General features: G+C 53.1%; 2 protein-coding genes across 4 annotated transcripts; one reads left to right on the forward strand and one right to left on the reverse strand.

The window, feature by feature from the left end:
• The first annotated feature begins 716 nt into the window (after positions 1-716).
• Positions 717-5,957, forward strand: TMEM208 (transmembrane protein 208). 2 transcript variants are annotated; one of them, XM_066327671.1, is made up of 6 exons: positions 717-865; positions 937-1,032; positions 1,125-1,184; positions 1,300-1,436; positions 4,379-4,463; positions 5,506-5,957. In XM_066327671.1, the coding sequence occupies exons 1-6, from the start codon at positions 860-862 to the stop codon at positions 5,641-5,643; spliced, it is 522 nt and encodes a 173-aa protein (XP_066183768.1). In that variant the 5' UTR covers positions 717-859; the 3' UTR covers positions 5,644-5,957. The 2 variants fall into 2 exon arrangements, with proteins under 2 accessions (XP_066183768.1, XP_066183769.1); XM_066327672.1 differs by lacking the exon at positions 1,125-1,184 and having other exon boundaries at positions 718-865.
• A 637-nt stretch (positions 5,958-6,594) lies between these two features.
• On the reverse strand, positions 6,595-17,710 carry MATCAP1 (microtubule associated tyrosine carboxypeptidase 1). Of its 2 annotated transcripts, none has more exons than XM_066327641.1 (6): positions 17,302-17,710; positions 13,263-13,406; positions 9,179-9,311; positions 8,799-9,104; positions 7,898-7,995; positions 6,595-7,396 (listed from the first exon to the last, which is right to left on the reverse strand). In XM_066327641.1, exons 1-6 carry the CDS (start codon positions 17,707-17,709, stop codon positions 7,232-7,234), a joined length of 1,254 nt encoding a protein of 417 aa, XP_066183738.1. In that variant the 5' UTR covers position 17,710; the 3' UTR covers positions 6,595-7,231. The 2 variants fall into 2 exon arrangements, with proteins under 2 accessions (XP_066183738.1, XP_066183739.1); XM_066327642.1 differs by lacking the exon at positions 6,595-7,396 and adding an exon at positions 8,630-8,691 and having other exon boundaries at positions 7,932-7,995.
• Positions 17,711-17,879: the final 169 nt, after the last annotated feature.

A 17,879-nucleotide genomic window follows, 5' to 3' on the forward strand; every position in this document is an offset into this window, starting at 1 on the left:
TGTCTCTCCCCGGGCTCTGTCTCTCCCCGGGCCCTGTCTCTCCCCGGGCTCTGTCCCGCCCCGGGCCCTGTCTCTCCCCGGGCTCTGTCCCTCCCCGGGCTCTGTCTCTCCCCGGGCTCTGTCTCTCCCCGGGCTCTGTCTCTCCCCGGGCTCTGTCCCTCCCCGGGCTCTGTCTCTCCCCGGGCTCTGTCCCGCCCCGGGCTCTGTCTCTCCCCGGGCTCTGTCTCTCCCCGGGCCCTGTCCCTCCCCGGGCTCTGTCCCGCCCCGGGCCCTGTCTCTCCCCGGGCTCGGTCCCGCCCCGGGCTCTGTCCCTCCCCGGGCCCGGTCTCTCCCCGGGCTCTGTCTCTCCCCGGGCTCGGTCCCGCCCCGGGCTCTGTCTCTCCCCGGGCCCGGTCCCGCCCCGGGCTCTGTCTCTCCCCGGGCCCGGTCCCGCCCCGGGCTCGGTCCCGCCCCGGGCTCTGTCCCTCCCCGGGCCCGGTCTCTCCCCGGGCCCTGTCTCTCCCCGGGCTCGGTCCCGCCCCGGGCTCGGTCTCTCCCCGGGCTCGGTCCCGCCCCGGGCTCGGTCTCTCCCCGGGCTCGGTCCCGCCCCGGGCTCGGTCCCGCCCCGGGCTCTGTCTCTCCCCGGGCCCGGTCCCGCCCCGGGCTCTGTCTCTCCCCGGGCTCTGTCCCGCCCCGGGCTCTGTCTCTCCCCGGGCTCGGTCTCGCCCCGGGCCCGGTCCCGCCCCGGGCTCGGTCCCGCCCCGGGCTCGGTCCCGCCCCGGGCTCGGTCCCGCCCCGGGCTCGGTCCCGCCCCGGGCTCGGTCCCGCCGCTTCCGTCGCGTCACGTCCGCGGGAAGCGGAGCGGGGAGCCGGCGCGGCCATGGCGGTGAGTGCGGGGCTGGGGTTGAGGGGCCCGGGACTCCGGGGAGGCGCTGACCGTCTCTCTTGGCTCTGCAGCCCAAGGGGAAGGCGGGCACCAAGGGCAAGAAGCAGATCTTCGAGGAGAACCGAGAGACGCTGCGCTTCTACCTCCGCATCATCCTGGGAGCGTCCGTGAGTGCGGCCGCGAGGGCCCGGCGGGGCGCGGGGCCGGGCCGGGGCGGGAGCGGGCAGACAAGGAAAGCCGTGCCGTGCTCTCTCCGCAGGCCATATACGCCGTAGTGAACCTGGTCGTCTTCTACTCCGCCGCCTCCGCCTGGACGTGGGTGAGCGCCGGGCACCGTCTCCTGCCTCGGCGGGGGCCCCTGGGCTGGGGTTCGTTCGCGACCCCCGGGCCCCGGGGTCGCGGCCATCGCAGCTGACAGCGGATCCCTGTTGCAGGTCGCGTTCTTCTTCAGCTTGGTGGTCTACGGCACCAGCTACCGGTCCATGAACTCCATGGCAAAGCCGTCTTTCACAGACGATGGCAGCCTTGCCGACGGGGGAATCGACCTGAATATGGAGCAGGGGATGGCAGAGTGAGTGTCCACACCCGCACGAGTCCAGGTGAGCAGGACCTGCTGCCTGAGCGTGCACGCAGAGCCAGGAGAGGCTCCCGAGGAGGAGGCTGGGCCTCAGCTCTCTCCTCAGCTCGCCCACTGGCATGGGCATGAGGGGAGCTGGAAGTTTGTGGCCATTTTTTCTCAGACTGTACCTTAACTGTCCTTATTACCTGAATGCTTGGCTTGGTGTGCCCCATTCAGGCGCCACCACATGGGCGTGTCAGCCTGGCACGGTCACTGTCCATAAGGCTGGGCTGTAGAGGTAAGAAGTCACTAGTTCAGCAGGAGTAGTTTAAAATCATTTTTCAGTTAACAAACACTGCTGCAGCACACAGTGATAGGTATTTTCTTTTTAAACCAGCACAGCAGGTAATGCTTGACAGAGCAGAAGGGCACGTGCTGCCAGTTACACCATCCTGGCTATAAAACTGGCCATGTCTTGAAATGCTCTACACACTAAAAATTCTTGCCTCTGTCTCAGCTAGTTCCTGTCATCTCCTCAGCCATTTCTGTCTCCTATGCTTGTGCATTCTTCATGTCCCTGTGCAGACAGTTATGAGTCCTGTCTGTCTAGTGTTCTTGGTGCCACTGTAACTGTCTTTTCCCTGGTGAAGGAATGCCACAGTATTACAGGAAACACAGCAGTATTCCTGCAAAGCACTAAATAACATGAGACAGCAGTGCTGGTAGAGCAGAAGTACCTTCTAGATTTACATGTTTTCCAACAGTGAGCTTCAGACTAGTTTCAGGTAACTGCCAGGTAGTTGTGGGCACATCAGGCTTTGTTCTTTGTCTTCCCTGCCCTCAGCCTCTGCCCACTGGCCCAGCCTCAGCTGGGAATCTGCAGCGTGTGCTCAGCGAGGTCCTGGGGTCCTTGGCTCCTTCCTCCCATATCTTTGGCCTACAGTTCCAGGTTTACCTCTGTCCTTCCCTTGCTGCTAGGCTTTTGAAGAAGCACAGTGGGGCCTTGTTTCCAGCTGAGCCTTGTGTTGCATCAGGTGTTCTCAGGCTGTCAGGGTCATATACTGATACATATGTATAGTTTTATGAATGTAAGTTTTGATTTTTGTCTGGGGATGTTATCAGCCAGCAGTGGGGAACAGAACCTGCTATCTGCATGGGATGAGCTCTCATCTTGTGTTTGGGTTGGGTTACCTTTTCTGCCTGCAGCAGGAGTGACTCAGATGTCTGGTTTAAGAAACTCAGAAAAAGGACAAGGTGGCCAGGAGGAGATGGGGTGTGACCTATGAACTGGGTGCTTTATCTCCTCTTCATCCTGTAATGACTTCATTCCTCTGCTGGTCAGCCAAGTGTTTTGCTCCCATTTTACACTGGTTTGGCTCTCTAGAATGGAATTGCAAAATATTTTGAATACCTTTTTAGTGAAACCATGTGGGACAGTTAAAGAGGGAAAATACAGAACTTTGATGTTTGGGGTGTACTCCCGATTGTGGGAGATGCCTTGGAGTTGTGCAAGGCACTGAGACAGAGTGCCTGACAACTGCCCTCTGTGTGTATAATGGTGCTGTCAGGGGAAATTACTGACAGGAGGTAGCACAGGGATCCCAGCACCTGCTGTGAAGAGGTGACAGGCACAGCTGTAGTCCTGGATGTAGATGTATTTCCTTTGCTACTGAGGCACAGAGGTTTTTCTGTCTGAGCAATTGGGGTGGAGTTTATGACACATTAAAATGAATTAATGCTTATCTGAGTAGTGGGCTATACAAAACACAGGGGAGGCAGAGCTCTAAAAACAAAACGTTCAGAGCTGAAGTTCCCATCCTTAACCTGTACCTCTGAATTACCTCTCTGGGGATCAGGGAACCACCCTAGGCTAGCAGGTACTTCAAAAAGCAGGGGATGTTTCGAGCATCTTAGCTGAGCATGCCACAGCTGATTAATACTGCTCCTTTGGAGCTGCTTCTGGAACACCCTGAATTTCATGGCATTTCTGTCAATGGATGCTTTGTCTTGCTGTGGGGTTGAGGAATGCCCATCTTCATGGTATCTGGGAGAGTTGGGCTTGGTGGGAGCTCTGCTTTCACCCCTCTGTGGCCTCTGGTAATGCCAGAGGTCATTGAACCCTCAGTGTCTTGTGCTAGAGCTGTTGATGTTGGATTCTGCAGTGTCTTGAGTCGATGTTGTTTATGCCATAGCCTTTGTTTTCTTGTCTTGGTTCTTGGATGTGACTCAAGGGTTTTTTACTCCAGCAGATGATGACTTAACCAGAGTGAGAGTTGGCCTTTTTTCTAAACCTTCATGACACTCCCTGAGGCTTATGTTGAAAAACTAATACCTGTTTATCTCTCCTGGGTGTCAGATCCCCTGAGGGTGGTGTTTGAGGCGTGGGCAGCTTATTCCTCTCTGTAGCTGCTCAGCTCTGCCTCAGGCTGGCATGGAAGAGCTGCAGTCAGATAAGCAGGAGGGGAGGAGGAGCCGTCTGTTACTGTAGCTCAGCTTGTGGTGTGCTTGTCCTTCAGTGACCCCAAGTGTGTCTGTCAGCCTGTGAAATGGCATGGGGAAGATTCATGGCTCCCTTCAGCGCAGCCAGTCGTGAGGAGTTACTCTTCATGTCATTAGAGGTGTCAAATCAGCAGGTGCTGGCTGCTGTTTCAGCTGTGGGGGTGGGGGGTGGTTTTGTTGCTGATTTCCAACCCCCAGCAATTCCTCAGCTTTCTCGATGTCGTTTTTTCAGAGGGAGATCATCTCTTTAATTCATCAGAATATTTTGCTGCTGTCGTTTGTTTACTGCTTTGATTCTTCTAGATAACTGTGTGTGGCAAAGCAGGGCTGCAGGGACAGTCCCTGGGTTGGGCAGGGTCGCTCCCCTGAGGCAGTGCAGACTGTGCTGGCAGAGGAGCTGCCATGTTTGGCAGGGGTTGGAATGAAAGCTTAATGCTTTGCTTTTCTTCCCTCAGGCACCTCAAGGACGTGATCCTGCTGACAGCTATAGTCCAAGTGCTGAGCTGCTTCTCACTCTACGTCTGGTACTTCTGGCTCTTGGTAAGCCCCAACCCCTGCTGTTTTCCATCTTGTTCTGCACTGTTGCTGTCTTTCCCCATCTTCAGGATGGAAGGCATTATTTACCCATTTCATTTCAGTGTCCTGTTTCAAGCCTGAACTATTTTATGATATTTTTTTAATTTTCTTGTCAAATCTTGTTTAAAAATGAGGCTGCAGCAGGCAAAGAAGTCCTGATCCCTCTGGGTCAACCATGGAAAAACTAGGCTGGCCTTTGTCTTTCTGTCTGGTCCCATGAAAGAGCAACAAGCAAAATGAGGCAGGTCAAAGCTGTCTTGGTGCACAGAGTCTCTCTGTGTCTGTAACAAACAGTGTTTCTTCTTGTTTGGCTTTTTCAGCCATTTAGTGTGGATCAAGGCTGGGATGTGCTGGACGCTGTGCCTCTGGGTAGATAAAATGCTACATGCTTTCATTCCCCTTACCACACCAAACTCTGCTCCTGAAATATTTGCCATGTGTCTCCAGCTAAAATTACTTGTGCAGAAGGAGAAAAAAAAAATCTCCATTTAGTTAAAAAAATCCCACATTTGCTTTGAGGATATCCCACAAAGGTACAGAAGGCAGTTGTGGGAGCATGGAAAGTTATCCCAGTTCAATCCTTGATGTCATTCAATCCTCACCCACAAATTCCTCTCTAGCTGGCCTGGCAGAGGGCAGCCTAGACTTGGCTGTCCCCTGGAGACCATCTGGATTGCTTTTTTCATAAATTCAAAGAAATGTGGGTGTTTTCGAAAGGAAGGAGAAGTGGAATGTCTGGACACTTGGATCCCTCTGGGTAATTCAGACCTGATGCTGGGATTTCCGTGTGTACGAAGCCCGAGCACTGTATACGTTCCTCAACCATGAAATGAAATCAGGCCAGTTATTTTGGACGCCTGCCACTGCCTCTGATTTCCTTGCACCCTGAGGTGCCTCTGACCCAGCTGCTTTGTCTCTCTCAGAAGGACCAGCCCTCCTGCCTGTAGCACCTCCCAGCCAGCGCTGTGCCCAGAGTGACCGAGTTTGTGCCACGTGTGTTTTGCAGGCTCCAGGGCGCGCTCTCTACCTCCTGTGGGTGAACATCCTGGGGCCCTGGTTCACAGCCGAGTCCTCGCCCGCTGCGCAGGAGCCGAACGAGAAGAAGCAGCGCCGACAGGAACGCCGACAGATGAAGCGCTTCTAGCCCTGCCTGGGGATAGATCAACACCCTCTCCCATCTCCATGCTGTTATTTCATCAGGGATGCGACCAAAACCAATCCAAAACCACCGCAGTAGCTCTGTTGCCCTCTGTCACTGCTGCCATTCCGCCAGAAAGGCCGCAAGAGACTTCCCCTGGTTGGGTCTTAGCACGGGCTGAGGCCTGGCTCCTTGGGCTGACAAGGGGGTGATGCTGGGATGTGTGTAAATATCTTTTTAAACAGCGCTGTATCGCGTTCAGCGTTGGGGAGTGCAATGTTGGAGGAAACAGTACATTAAAGAGCAGAGTCTTAATTGACCATGCTGGCAGTGAGTTTGTGCAGGGGGGCTGTGAAAAGTGCCAGCATGTTCTTGGAGAGCTGGACTAGAAGGGAGCAGAATCCCTAGAGATAAGTGCTCTCCTCCTTTCCCAAGCTTGGTTTGTGCTGCCCTGCCTGCTACAGCCTCTGCACCCTGTGGAGAAACTGCAGCTGCCCTGCAGATCAGGAGTGAGGGTCAGCTGGGGATGCTGTGAACAGGGCTTGCAGCCAAACTTGGGAGCTTTTGGGACTGAGCCTGAGCTCTCTGTAGCCACAGATTGGCCTGTGCTACCTTTGCAGGAGCTCAGTGGGATGTAAGACAAGAAGCTGTGGGGTTGGTTTGGTTTTTTTGTTTCATTTTGTTTTTTTCTTAAGAGGGTACTCCCAGGGTGCCATGACTGCTCCAGAGCTCATGTGTTAGAGACCAGGAATAGCTCGGGGCAGTTTTTACTTCTGCCTGCTTTGATTTACTGATGTCCCTGTCCAGTATGTTTGTCACAGTCCATGACCCCTTCCAGGCCCTGACATACAAGCTTAGACCATGCAGCTTTGCCTGTGCCAGCAAGAGGCACGGTGGGTGTTCACAGTGGTGCCAGCCTGTTTTTTTATGCTATCCACAACCTTTTGCCCACACGTCTTTTCCATTACATCACCTTTATTACACGCTTTTTCCTAACATCAAGCCCAATCCCCACCCTGAGTCCTCAAAGCCAGGCAGGGGGGCTGTATTTGGGGTGCAGAGCTGGGCAGAGATTGGTAATGGGGGAATAAAGTCCTTCCTGCTGCTGGTGGGGGACATGAGGGAAGGGGTAGGGAGTGGAAAAGGCATCCATAGGGTGATCTGTGTGTGCAGTCCATCCCTTACTCCCTGCCAGGCACAGCCCAGAGCCCCCAGCCCTGTCTGCTGGCCCCAGGTGGGTGCCCCCCAGAGTGCTGGGAGCACTCCTGGTACCCCTATAGAAATCCCCCCAGTGCAACTCCCCCAGCCTTCTGCATTTGGGGACCAGCACATTGCCCCAACTCTGCCCTTGCTCTCCCTGAACCCTCTTCTCTGACTCCCCAAAGCCACGTGGAGCAGCACAGCCATCCCCAAAATACACAGGGACGATGCAGGGGACACATCAACACAACCACACGGGCCCTTGGCCGCGCTACCCTACACAGCGGTACATGCACAGCGCCCGCCTCGGGCTCTGCCCTCTGCTCCAGCCCCAATAAATATCCAATAAACAGCACCAGTTACACCCTTGGGGTGCTGGTTCAGGGGGTGCCTCTCAGTCAGGCAGCAGCTGCTCCAGCTCCTCCTCGTTCAGGCCATTGGTGGTGACAATGTGATCCAGCTGCTTCATGTACCGCTCCAGATCCTGCATGAAATGGGGGATACGGGCCTTCTCCAGGACCCCAAATTTCTTCAGCCGATTCACATCTTCATAGGAGACCTGGCAGGAAGCACAGAGATGGATCCCAAACCCTGCCAGGTGCCATAGGGAGCATCTGGTCCCCTTGCAGCCCCCTTGGGTCAGTCAAAACATCCCTGCTGCTCGTGGGGAGGCTGTACGAGAGCTGCTTGGGGTGTGGGATTTGCAAGGATTTATGGGTTTGGTAATTCTCGGTCACTGCAAGGACAGGTGACAGCAGGACTGCTGTGGCCAGGGGCCAGAAAGGCTTAACCTGCTGGGTTAAGCCTCTTCCAGAAGGTCTCCCACAGAGGATTATGGATTGTCCTGTCCTTCCTTGCATCCTACCCAGCCTTTCCCTGGTACACAGAGACCCATAAGAGCAGGGAAAAAGAGAGAGCTGAAGGGCTGCCAGGCAAGGGCTGGTTTTTGGGAAGCCATGAGATCGAGGGAGCCCATGTGAGATCGAGGGAGCCCATGTGAGCTCTGAAATGGGACTGTGGGATCAGCCAGTTCCTGCCCCACCGTCACCCTGGCTATTACCTTTCCAAGTGCAGCCAGCAGCGGGAAGTCGATGGTCTGGCGATGGCGCAGGATGCGGAGAATCCCATCCAGGTACACCTGGTCCTTACTGAAACAGCCTGGAACAGCAGGAAAGGCCTGGGAGAGGGCTCCTGGCGTCCCACCACCCTCCACTTGCCTGAATGCTGACCGCAATAACCAGAATGAGGGCAGTGCCCACAAGTGTGCCAGAGCTCAGGACTGCTGAGTCCCAAGGGATGAGCACTGGGGAGGCAGCTGGGTGCAGCAAGAGCCACAAACCCCACTGGGATCCTTTCACACTTCCTAAGCAATTTTCTAAAGGGTAAACCACTGCAAGCATCCAAATGTATCCACAGTAATGCTTATTTTTCCTCTCCTTTGCCTGCTGCTTCCCCAACAGCTTGTGCAAGTTGCTCCCATGGGACAGGGAGAGTGGTGCTGGAGATGGGGAGGGATGTGGGGACTGGGTGCTCTGGCTGTGCTGGAAGAAAAGGGTTAAAAATAAAACACTGATTTGGAAGATTGTAAATTGCTCAAGTGACCTTGCACCTGGGTGTAACTCTTGATAAGCTTGTGAACAGCAGGCTGGTGACCCTCTAATCTTGTGTTCCTCTGCCCAGGTGTTGGGTGTTGTTCTGGGGATACCCTAGTTAGCAAGGTAACACAAATAAATTTACTTTTTGTGTTCTGGCCATGAACTTGTGCCTGTTCCGGCTGCCTGTGCCAACTGACACTCTACAGGACTCGTGATGCTCAACCTACACAGCAGCAGAACATACCACACTTTGTTTTTTCTTAAAACAAAAACAAAAACCAAAACCAACCAAACAAAAAAAACCCCTATATAAAATAAGTGAATAAAATTCTTCCCAAAACTCAATTCACACTCCCCCAGTTGTACCTGGCTGTGAGGTGTCTGTCTGGCCCCGCTTTGCCCGCACACAGTACTCCCACCGGACACCAGCGTCCTGGACATACTGCTCCAGGTCCTGGAAGAGGGCAGAGAAGGAGAGGCGGCTGGCCCGCTCGATGGTGTAGTAGAGCAGGGCTGCTCGCCACAGGAAGGGCTGCTTGCGGAACAGCACGCTGTGCAGGCTGGCCAAGCCTTCCTCCGTGGGGTTGGCGGGCTTCAGGCTGTACTGCTTGCGGCCCTCGGAGCTGTGCCAGGGCTGGCGGGTGTTGTTGACGCCCCGGATGTAGTGGGTGCCTGGGGAGAGGGGACAGGAGTGAATGCCCACAGCAACCCCCCACTCTGCCCCCACCCACAGCCCCCCAGCTGACCTATCTCGTGGCGCAGCATCCCCTCCAGCCAGTGCTGCCGGGCTCCGGCCAGGTTGATGGCCAGCGTGGGCCGGCTGTCCTCCACCATCATCACTGCTTGGGACAGCAGGTCATCGGTGAGCTGCACCACCACCTGCAGAAGAAGGAGGAGGTAATGGCCATGAGCGGGCTCTTGGCTCTCAGCAGAGGCTGAGCTGGTGGCAGATGGTCAGAAAAATCCACTGACACCACGGAGGGCATCACTTGGCACTGCTGCACCATCACTGGGTTGTGCTGCAGCTCCTCGAAGGAATGACAGACAGCATGAGCCACTGGGGGTAGGGGGGATAATGAGAGGAGAGAGATGATCTCATGCAGGGATGAAGTAGCTCCTTTAATCTCTTTACAGCAAACAAAGCTGAGCAGGCACGGTAGGGCGAGCAGGCAGCTCCTGGGCAGCCTCTTCCAACACCCCTCTGGCTCCAGCATCACCCTCCCCAGCTTGTTCCCATGGGCTCCCCACACTCTGGTGGCCACACAGGATGGACATCCTCTGGAGACCTGTCTGGTCCCCCTTCTGTGTCCCCACTGGCAGTGGGATGGGGCATAACTCTGGCCATCAAAACAACCCTACTCTGAACACCCAACAGCACCAGTTTTGTAATGGCTCTGCACCGCCAAGAAACATCTGCTGAGGGATCCAAAGCTCTGGTTCCCTTTTCATGGACTCCTCCACGGATTCTTCCATTTGAGGCTTCAAGACATGAGCAGTGAGGACGGCTCCACACCAGTCCACCCTCACAGGAGGAACTGTGTGTGCTGGCCACAATTCACAGCAGGGATGGGCATTGCATGTGTAGAGCTATTCAGCATCCTTATACAGAAAAAAACTCGTATTTTGAGAAACCTGGCTATCACAGGTGCTGGAGCCAAGAGAGCTGCTCACCAGAAGTTAATGTGCCAGCCAGCAGCACTTTCTGACCAACTGACCAGATTTGCAGCAACTCAAAGCTGCAGCATCACCAGAGGTGGATGGTCCCTGGGAGCTCTTGCATCCGAGGTTTGGCAGTGGCAATCAAATTTTCCTACATATCTATTAACCCTATAAACCATCTGTTATTTCATAACTGAGAGTTTTAAGGATGAAAACATGTCCTGTGCTACTACATGACAATTCTTCTCTTATTAAAAAAAAAAGAAAAAAAAAAAAAGAGAGGAGACTGGATTGGTTTGCTTTAAGTCAGATTTATTATTATTATTTATTATGAAAGCCAAAAGTGCAGCCTAACAGAGTCCACTGCTGGGAAAACAAACAGCATAAAATACTTACAGTGCAACTGCTTACCTGAGTCAAAATGTATCAGTGTGAAAAGGAATCCCTCCAATGCTGAGACTTCTCAGTTCATCTCTAACTCCTTGTGCAGAACCAGCCATCCAGGAGCAATGGAAAGGGACTCTGGCCAGACCCAGAGACCACAGCTTCTTATGCTGCCCATTGCAGCCCTTCTCCTGCTACAAAAACCCATCCTGCTGAGCAGCACCACTTGCCTTCTTTTGGGACCCTCCAGCTTTGCAGATACAGGGCTGCAACTCCAGCCAAAGAGCAGCAGCACCAGCTCTCCAGGCTGTGACCTCTCTCATTCCAAGCAGCACCTCCAGGGCATCCTTGTGGTCCATGGTTTTGCTCAGCTTTTGTGAATGCACTGATGGAGAAAGAGCTCATCCCAAGGAAAGAAGGGAAGGCTTCTGGTGGTCCTCATGACACCAGGCTATGGGTTCCTGTCTCTCCCCAGCAACCTGGCACTGCTCAGACTTCCGACACTGAGCAAGCAGCTCAGAGGTAGAGGGATGCCATTGATGGGATCCCAAGAGACAGCAGCTAGCACTGTTTAGGCTGACAACACTCCACAACCCCAAGGATTGCCATGCAGCACTTACCAGTGGGGCAGGTGTTTGTTTCTCTGTTGCAAGCTGTGAGCCCACTGAAACCCACATGGAAACCTCTGGCAGCAACATGTCTGTCCTAAGTCAGAAGAGAAGCAGAAAAGTTTCAGGATCTGCAGCTTGGACCCCAAACAAAGCAGCTTTTGAGGGCACAAATTTAAGTGCAGCATGAACACTTACCCAGGAGCGCGCTGCCTGCGGTGCTGGAAAGCGGGATCCCGCCTTTGCCGATCACTGCTGGGGACAAAGGGCAGCTGCAGAGGCTGCCACCAGCGTGGCCACGCTGCCTGCCAGCACTGCAGTGGGCAGGGACACACCAGCTGCTCGTGCTCTGGGCTAACGCTACCCCACACGAGTTTCTTCTCTTTTAAGCAAGCTATCATGATTAGTATGTATCAGGGAAGCGAAGGGCACGGCAGAAGAGACAGAGCACAGATGGTGAAAGTCAGGAATCAAAGATACAGGTGCAGGGAGGGAGATACACGCCTGAAACTGCACAGTTCCCCAACAGGGTGTGAGATTATCAGTGATGCAGAAGTTTCAACAAGGTTTGGTCTTGTACAGGAGTAAGCTCTGCCAACGTTGCTGTATTGAGAGCAGGTGAAACTCTTCTCTCTTCCCTACCCCAGACACATCCAGCAAAATTTTCATTGGATAGAAAGGAACAAACCAATGCTTTCATTGTTTTAAAAGCACTTATCAAAAGCCCAAGATAAAACAGCCACACTGAAGTGCAAACAGTGACTGAACCCTGCATTGCCTTGAATCACAGAATGTCCTGAGCTGGACAGGACCCACAAGGTTCATTGTGTCCAACACGTAATAGCTCTGAGCACAGGGGCAATCACACAGAGTTGGAAGGAAGCCAGCCTGTACACCAATATGTAAGAAAATCAATGGCTTTCTGCCTAGCCAGGGCTCAATTAATGGAGAAGAGAGTAGCTGAATTTAATAAATTAATAAACACAAGAGATAGAGCTCAACTAGCAAGTTATAACTAAGTGCAGGTCTGTAAGACTGGCAGCTGCTTGGCTGGGTACTGGGACTTGTTCTGAGCACTCAGAGGCAGATGAATTATAGGGAAACATCAGTAGAAATCTGTTTTGTCCCAAGCAAAGGCTTAGGAGGACCAAGGTGCCAAATCCACATCCCAGGAACACCCTCAAGAGGCATCAGAGCAAACCAAAGGTGTTTGAGGAGGAGAGGAATATCCTTGGGCAGGAGGGACCTCAGAGGACCACTTATTCCTGCTTTTGCCTGCATGGAATGCACTGGGTACCACTGAGCAAAGTGATGCTATGGAGAAATGCTCATCAATAACTCTCTTTGGAGACAGAAGTGAAAAATCAGAAGTAGGAAACAGAGTCTGGCCAAGAAGCAATGGTGAGGAAGCCCCCACACCAGCCAGCACTGCACAGTCCCTGCCCTGCAGCCAACAAAGGGAGCCCTGCAAGCCACGTAAAGCCGGGCCCAGAAATCCTTCTCAGACCCTGAACCCAGGACGGTGGAATTTTTTTGCCCACACCTTGCTGGCAGAAGGGAAAAAAAAAAGCTCTTTAATGGCAGCTGTGGGATGTCCCTTCCTGGATGCTGCAGGGGGCGTAGAGAAACCAGGTTAGGAGATGTTGAACTTCTCCCCTGACTCCATCCCACATGGCTCCTGTTGTATCTTAACCACATATTTCCCAGCCTTAAAACCCCCCAAGCCTGGGGTTTCAAAGCACCATAACCTGCACATCCTGCAGGATGGCACGAAATATCTTCCCCTGGCTTTGCTTTTAGACATGTGGGTTAAGGCAGCTTTTGGAGAAGCCTGCCCTCCCACTGCCAACAGCAAGAGACGACTTCCCAACAGTAATTGATGCCTCATGCACGCAGCAAAAGGCTCCTGGAATGGTCATGCAGACAAGCAGCAGCAGCTCCCTCTCTCTCAAGCACAGAAGGGAGATATACATGGAAAACACCACAGGAAGTTTGTGGGCAACCAGCACTCATGTCCTAAAGCCAGGGAAGGGTGAAGCCGGGGGTGAAAGGACACCACTGCTCAGAGCAGAAAAGTTTCCTCTTTATAACCAAAACACCTCTTAATTTGAGTCCTTTTTAATCAGCAAATAAACATTTTGCTGTGTTTTACAAGCGATAGAGCAGGGACATGGATTACCTCTCCCACACAGCCTTCCTTCTGCATGTACTTTCGGATCACGGACCAGATCTGGCACTTGCTCAGCAGCCTCCCACCCGTGGCCACCTCGAAGCTCTCGTAGGTGCCGTACTTCTCCAGGACAGTACGGATGATCCTGATGGCCTGTGGCATGCAGAAAGTACAAACATGAGCACAAACACCTCCCCTCAGGCTTGCAAATACAGCCTAAAATCCCACATGCAACACACCCAGTGAAGGTAACCCCGATTAACGCCTCTAAAATACGATGTGTTTTTGCATGATCCAAAAAACCAAAGAGACTGAGCTGGCTGGAGGTGGCCAGCAGGATAGACAGTTCACACAATTAGCATGACCCACAGCATATTCTTTCTGCTTTTTGTCACCCTTGCAGGCATGTCTTGCAGAAATGGGGCAAAGCAGAAGTGAAACTGCATCATCGCAGGGTGGTTAAACCCATGATTATTTTCAGTCTTTTCTGCTTTCAGTTCTCCTTGCAAACTCTGGTGCCTGCACAAAGATCTCCAGCTTCTAAGCTTGCTTTTTATTCCCAGAGTTTCTTACTCCAGGGCTGAATTCCAAGCTCAGCGATGAGGCTGTGCACCAGCCTCTGCAGTGATGCTGCTTCAAACAGGGTCTCAGAACCACCAGGCTGCTGTACACCCAGCAGCCTTCTAATAAAAGCATCACGTGCTCCATTATTCACATTAACATTTATGGAGCATCTATAAAATATGAACATTTATTAGCACATTTCCTCCCCAAAAAGTGTGCTTCCATTGCAGACATTTTCAAGCAATTACTTTCTCCAGTCATTGGAATATATATTAATATTATATAGTATATTAATATTATATTAGTACATATTCCAAAGCAGATGACTTTCAACCACTTCTGGAGTTTTTCCAGCAGTTTTATTGCATCTGCAAACCTGGCTGGGCTTCTCAGCCCAGGACCAATTGCTGCCCCTCCCTGGTCCCTAAGGTTACCCAGGATCAGCAGATGGGTGCTCACCACCAGTACTGGTGCTCAAATCATTCAAGACCCCATAAGACAAGAGGAAATGATTCAAGTTGTGCCAGGGGAGGTTTAGATCAGATGTCAGAAAAAAATTCTTCATGAAAAGGGTTGTCAAGCATTGAAACAGCCTGCCCAGGGCAGAGTAGAGTCACCATCCCTGGAGGTATTTAAAAGATGTAGATGTGGCACATGGGGACGTGGTGGCATTGGCAGTGCTTAAGTAACAGCTGGACTTGATCTTAAAGGTCATATCCCATCTAAACAATCTATGACCAAAAGAGGGGCTTTAGGTCTGCATCTGGTGAGCACCTCCTCTATCCCTGCAGAAGATCCTGATTTTCCTTTCCTGGGAAGTTTTCACAGCTGGTTTTTATTCGTAAGTCACTTAATGTGTCTTTCCAGGAGAAGCTGTGCACAGTTTTTCTGCTGTCAGTTTTGTTTTCTGGGGGGTTGGGGTAGGGGTTTTTTTTGCTTTGTTTGCTGAACAATCAGTCTCATTTTTACAGCACTGCAAGGTACCTTCAGCTGACCACAGCAGAAAAAGGACCTTTCGTCCTCCCACCTCTGCTCAGCCACTTGCTCTCTCTCCTCCCAGGGGACCCAAATCACTGAGCCAAGAGAAACCCAGCACAGCTGGTGCCCAGGAGTAAGACAACCAGACAGCTCCTCCCAGACCATCAGAGCACATCCTGGTGAGTAAAATTCCTCAGATTCCAAGTTTAATGTTCTGAACATCCCCAGATCCTGCACCCACCATATGCAGTGGGAAAACAAATCCTCCGGCTCTGTGCTGGTGCCACTCAAATTCACGTGGCAAACCAGGGATGTGATCTCCAGGGTGATGAGCCTCCACAGGGCTGGAAGAATCCTCCTGGCTTATTTAAGTTTTCTATTAAGAAAATAAAATAACCCCCCAAGCACAAGCTGGAAGCAGGGAGCTGGTGCTGGTTTGTCTGCTCATGTCCAAGGATGCTGATTTAGCAAAATGTCTTATTTATTTAATCTCCATGATTAATGAAGGTCTTTGAAAATAAAAGCAGTTTATTAAGAGTTAGCTGACGACAAATGCTTCCCAAAATAAAAAAGACTGGAAGGAGGTTACTACAGGGTAAGAGCAGAGGAACAGTGCCATGAATGCTGTCCCAACGGAGTGTCACCGGAAAACCTGGAGAAACATTGGCAGAAACACTCAACACTTAATATCTCTTACAAAAGCATCCAGGATCCACAGTGGTTACAAACCTTAATTCCATTCATTCAAAGCACTGCCCAGAAAAAAATAATCTCAATTATTCATCTTTTACCCTGCTGCAAGCCAACTGCACCGAAGGAAAAAGCACGGGATGAAAGAGCTCTGAGCAACTCATTTCACTGCACAACTCAGGGAATAAAATACAGCAGGGAAATACCAAAAGCTGGTGAGGTCTTTGCAGGCGTCAGAGTGTCTCCCCTGCAAGAGCCTTGCTGGCACCAGTTTATCTGGGGCAGAGGTACTGAACACACTGGGAATGACAAACTACCCAAAAAGCTGTTTACAGGAAGGGCCTGAATCATCTGGATAATAATCCAGGCAGAAAAAAAGGCACTGATGTGGGAATATGTAAACATTAAAAAAAAAAATCAGTGAAGAAGTTGTTATTTGAACAAGTAACTCCTGACTGAGAGGTGAAAAGAAACACCTCTGGTGTGCCTGAATTTGGGATAAGAGGAGTTTTTATCTGCTCACTTGTTTGTGTGGCAGAAAGGATGCTCTTCCTAGAGGAAGGATGCTCACTTCCAGGTGCAAACTGGTTTTGGAACACAGCCAGGCTCCCAGCTCCAAGTACAGGGCGAAGGGACAGAGCAGCTCTACTCCTGCATCCACAAAAGGCTTGTTGGTGGGCAGAGCACCCTGAAAGCACACTCCTGCCTCTTTTCTCCTGTTGAATGAAGGAGCTGTTTTCTCAGTGCCATCCCATGGCAGAGAGCTACTCAAAAATGCTTCAGTAGTGCATAAGCCATGGAAACAGTCAAGCAAAATAATACAGACTCCTTTAGTGGAGTGCACACCAATTAATATCATTACTGACCGTATTTGCTGATGCCTTAAGGATGCTGCCACACTGGACAACCTTTAGGCCTTCCAGAAAACAAACCCGACTTAACCACAAGGTAATTTAGGCTAAGGACCACTTCTCATGCTGTCACCAATGTGCTCCAGCTCCTTTGTTGTTATTTCTACAGCAACAAGTGCAAAACCATACCAGCAAGGTGTCCCTGATGGAGCACAGCTCCCATTATAAGCAGGAGCCAGTCTGATCATAGAAACACAGATTGGTTTGGGTGGAAAGGGACATTTAAGATAATTTAGTTCCAATCCTTTTCCATGGGCTTCCACTAGACCAGGCTGCTCAAAGCCCCATCCAACCTGGCATCACCCAGCATCAGCATGACCAATGTCACCATGGAGCATGTCCCATTCCTGCAGGTAGGTGATGTTACTAAAACCTGAGGTCTAAAAAAATCACAGCGTGAGTGTACTGAAGGCAGGATACAAAAGATGTTAAGGGGAGAGGGATCAGGCAGCAGCTGGGAAGGAAAGAAGGCAAGGTTTCACATGGACAAAGGGGAATGGTCTTAAGTCGACTGAAGATGATTTTAAGCTGGACTTTAGGAATAAATTCTTCCCTGTGAAGGTGACGAGGCAATGGCACAGATTGCCCAAAGAAGTTGTGGCTGCCCCATGCCTGGAAATGTTTGAGGCCAGGTTGGATGGGACTTGGAGCAACCGATCCAGTGTAAGATGTCACTGTCCATGGCAGGCTGTGTGGGGTAATTAGGCGAGCTTTAAAATCCCCTCTAACCCAAACCATTCCAGAATTCTATGACCACGGACCATCTCCTGGCCAGCCCCACCACGGGGCAGTCCTACCAGGATACATCCCACACGCTCGCAACAGCCCAGGGGCGAGCTGGGGCCCCTCCTTCCTCCTCCTCCTCCTCCTTCCAGGCCGAGCATCCCTCCGCGGCCCCGCCTCACCTGAGCCACGAAGCGGTCGGAGGCGGCCCCGTACTTGTCCAGGACGGCGGCGGGCACCGGCTCCGCGTACTCAAACTGCGGGTCGTAGGCGAAGCTGGCGCGGAAGAACCGCTCCCGCTCCGCCTCCACGTTCCGCGGCCGCAGCGCCACGAGCAGGCAGGGGCTGCGCCGCCCGCCGCCCTCCTCCCCGCGGCCCCGCGCGATGTGCGGCAGCGAGGCGGCGGCCCGCAGCCCCCCGCGCCCCGCCGCGCCCTCGCTCCGCCGCGTCCCGGCCCCGGTTTCGGAGAGGCGGCGGGTTCCCCGCGAGCAGCGCGGCGCGGGGGGCGGCGGCGGGGAGGGGCAGGGGCAGAGCGGCGCGCCATGGCCCGGCCCGCCGGCCGCCCCCGAGCCCATGGCCCCCGAGCCCATGGCCCCCGAGCCCGCGGCCTCCAGCGCGGCAGCACCGGCGCTGCGCCGGCTCCGCGCCCCGCGCGGCCCCGCCGCCCCGAGCACGCGCCGCCGCCCGCCAATCGGCGCCGCGCCCGGCGCGCCGCGGCCAATGGGAGGGGAGCGCTGAGGGAGAGCCCCGCCCCGCGGCG

The sequence above is a fragment of the Sylvia atricapilla genome, chromosome 12 (assembly GCF_009819655.1).
Source record: "Sylvia atricapilla isolate bSylAtr1 chromosome 12, bSylAtr1.pri, whole genome shotgun sequence".
In the NCBI taxonomy this organism is placed as follows: domain Eukaryota; kingdom Metazoa; phylum Chordata; class Aves; order Passeriformes; family Sylviidae; genus Sylvia; species Sylvia atricapilla.

Excerpts from the sequence above, each read along its gene's own strand:
- TMEM208 (XM_066327671.1), top strand. Across the intron at positions 1,033-1,124 it reads GCATCATCCTGGGAGCGTCC|GCCATATACGCCGTAGTGAA; the intron begins GTGAGTGCGGCC and ends CTCTCTCCGCAG. Across the intron at positions 1,437-4,378 it reads ATGGAGCAGGGGATGGCAGA|GCACCTCAAGGACGTGATCC; the intron begins GTGAGTGTCCAC and ends TTCTTCCCTCAG.
- MATCAP1 (XM_066327641.1), bottom strand. The coding sequence starts at position 17,709 with ATGGGCTCGGGGGCCATGGGCTCGGGGGCGGCCGGCGGGCCGGGCCAT. Across the intron at positions 13,407-17,301 it reads CCGACCGCTTCGTGGCTCAG|GCCATCAGGATCATCCGTAC; the intron begins GTGAGGCGGGGC and ends TGCATGCCACAG. Across the intron at positions 7,996-8,798 it reads GACAGACACCTCACAGCCAG|GCTGTTTCAGTAAGGACCAG; the intron begins GTACAACTGGGG and ends CTGCTGTTCCAG.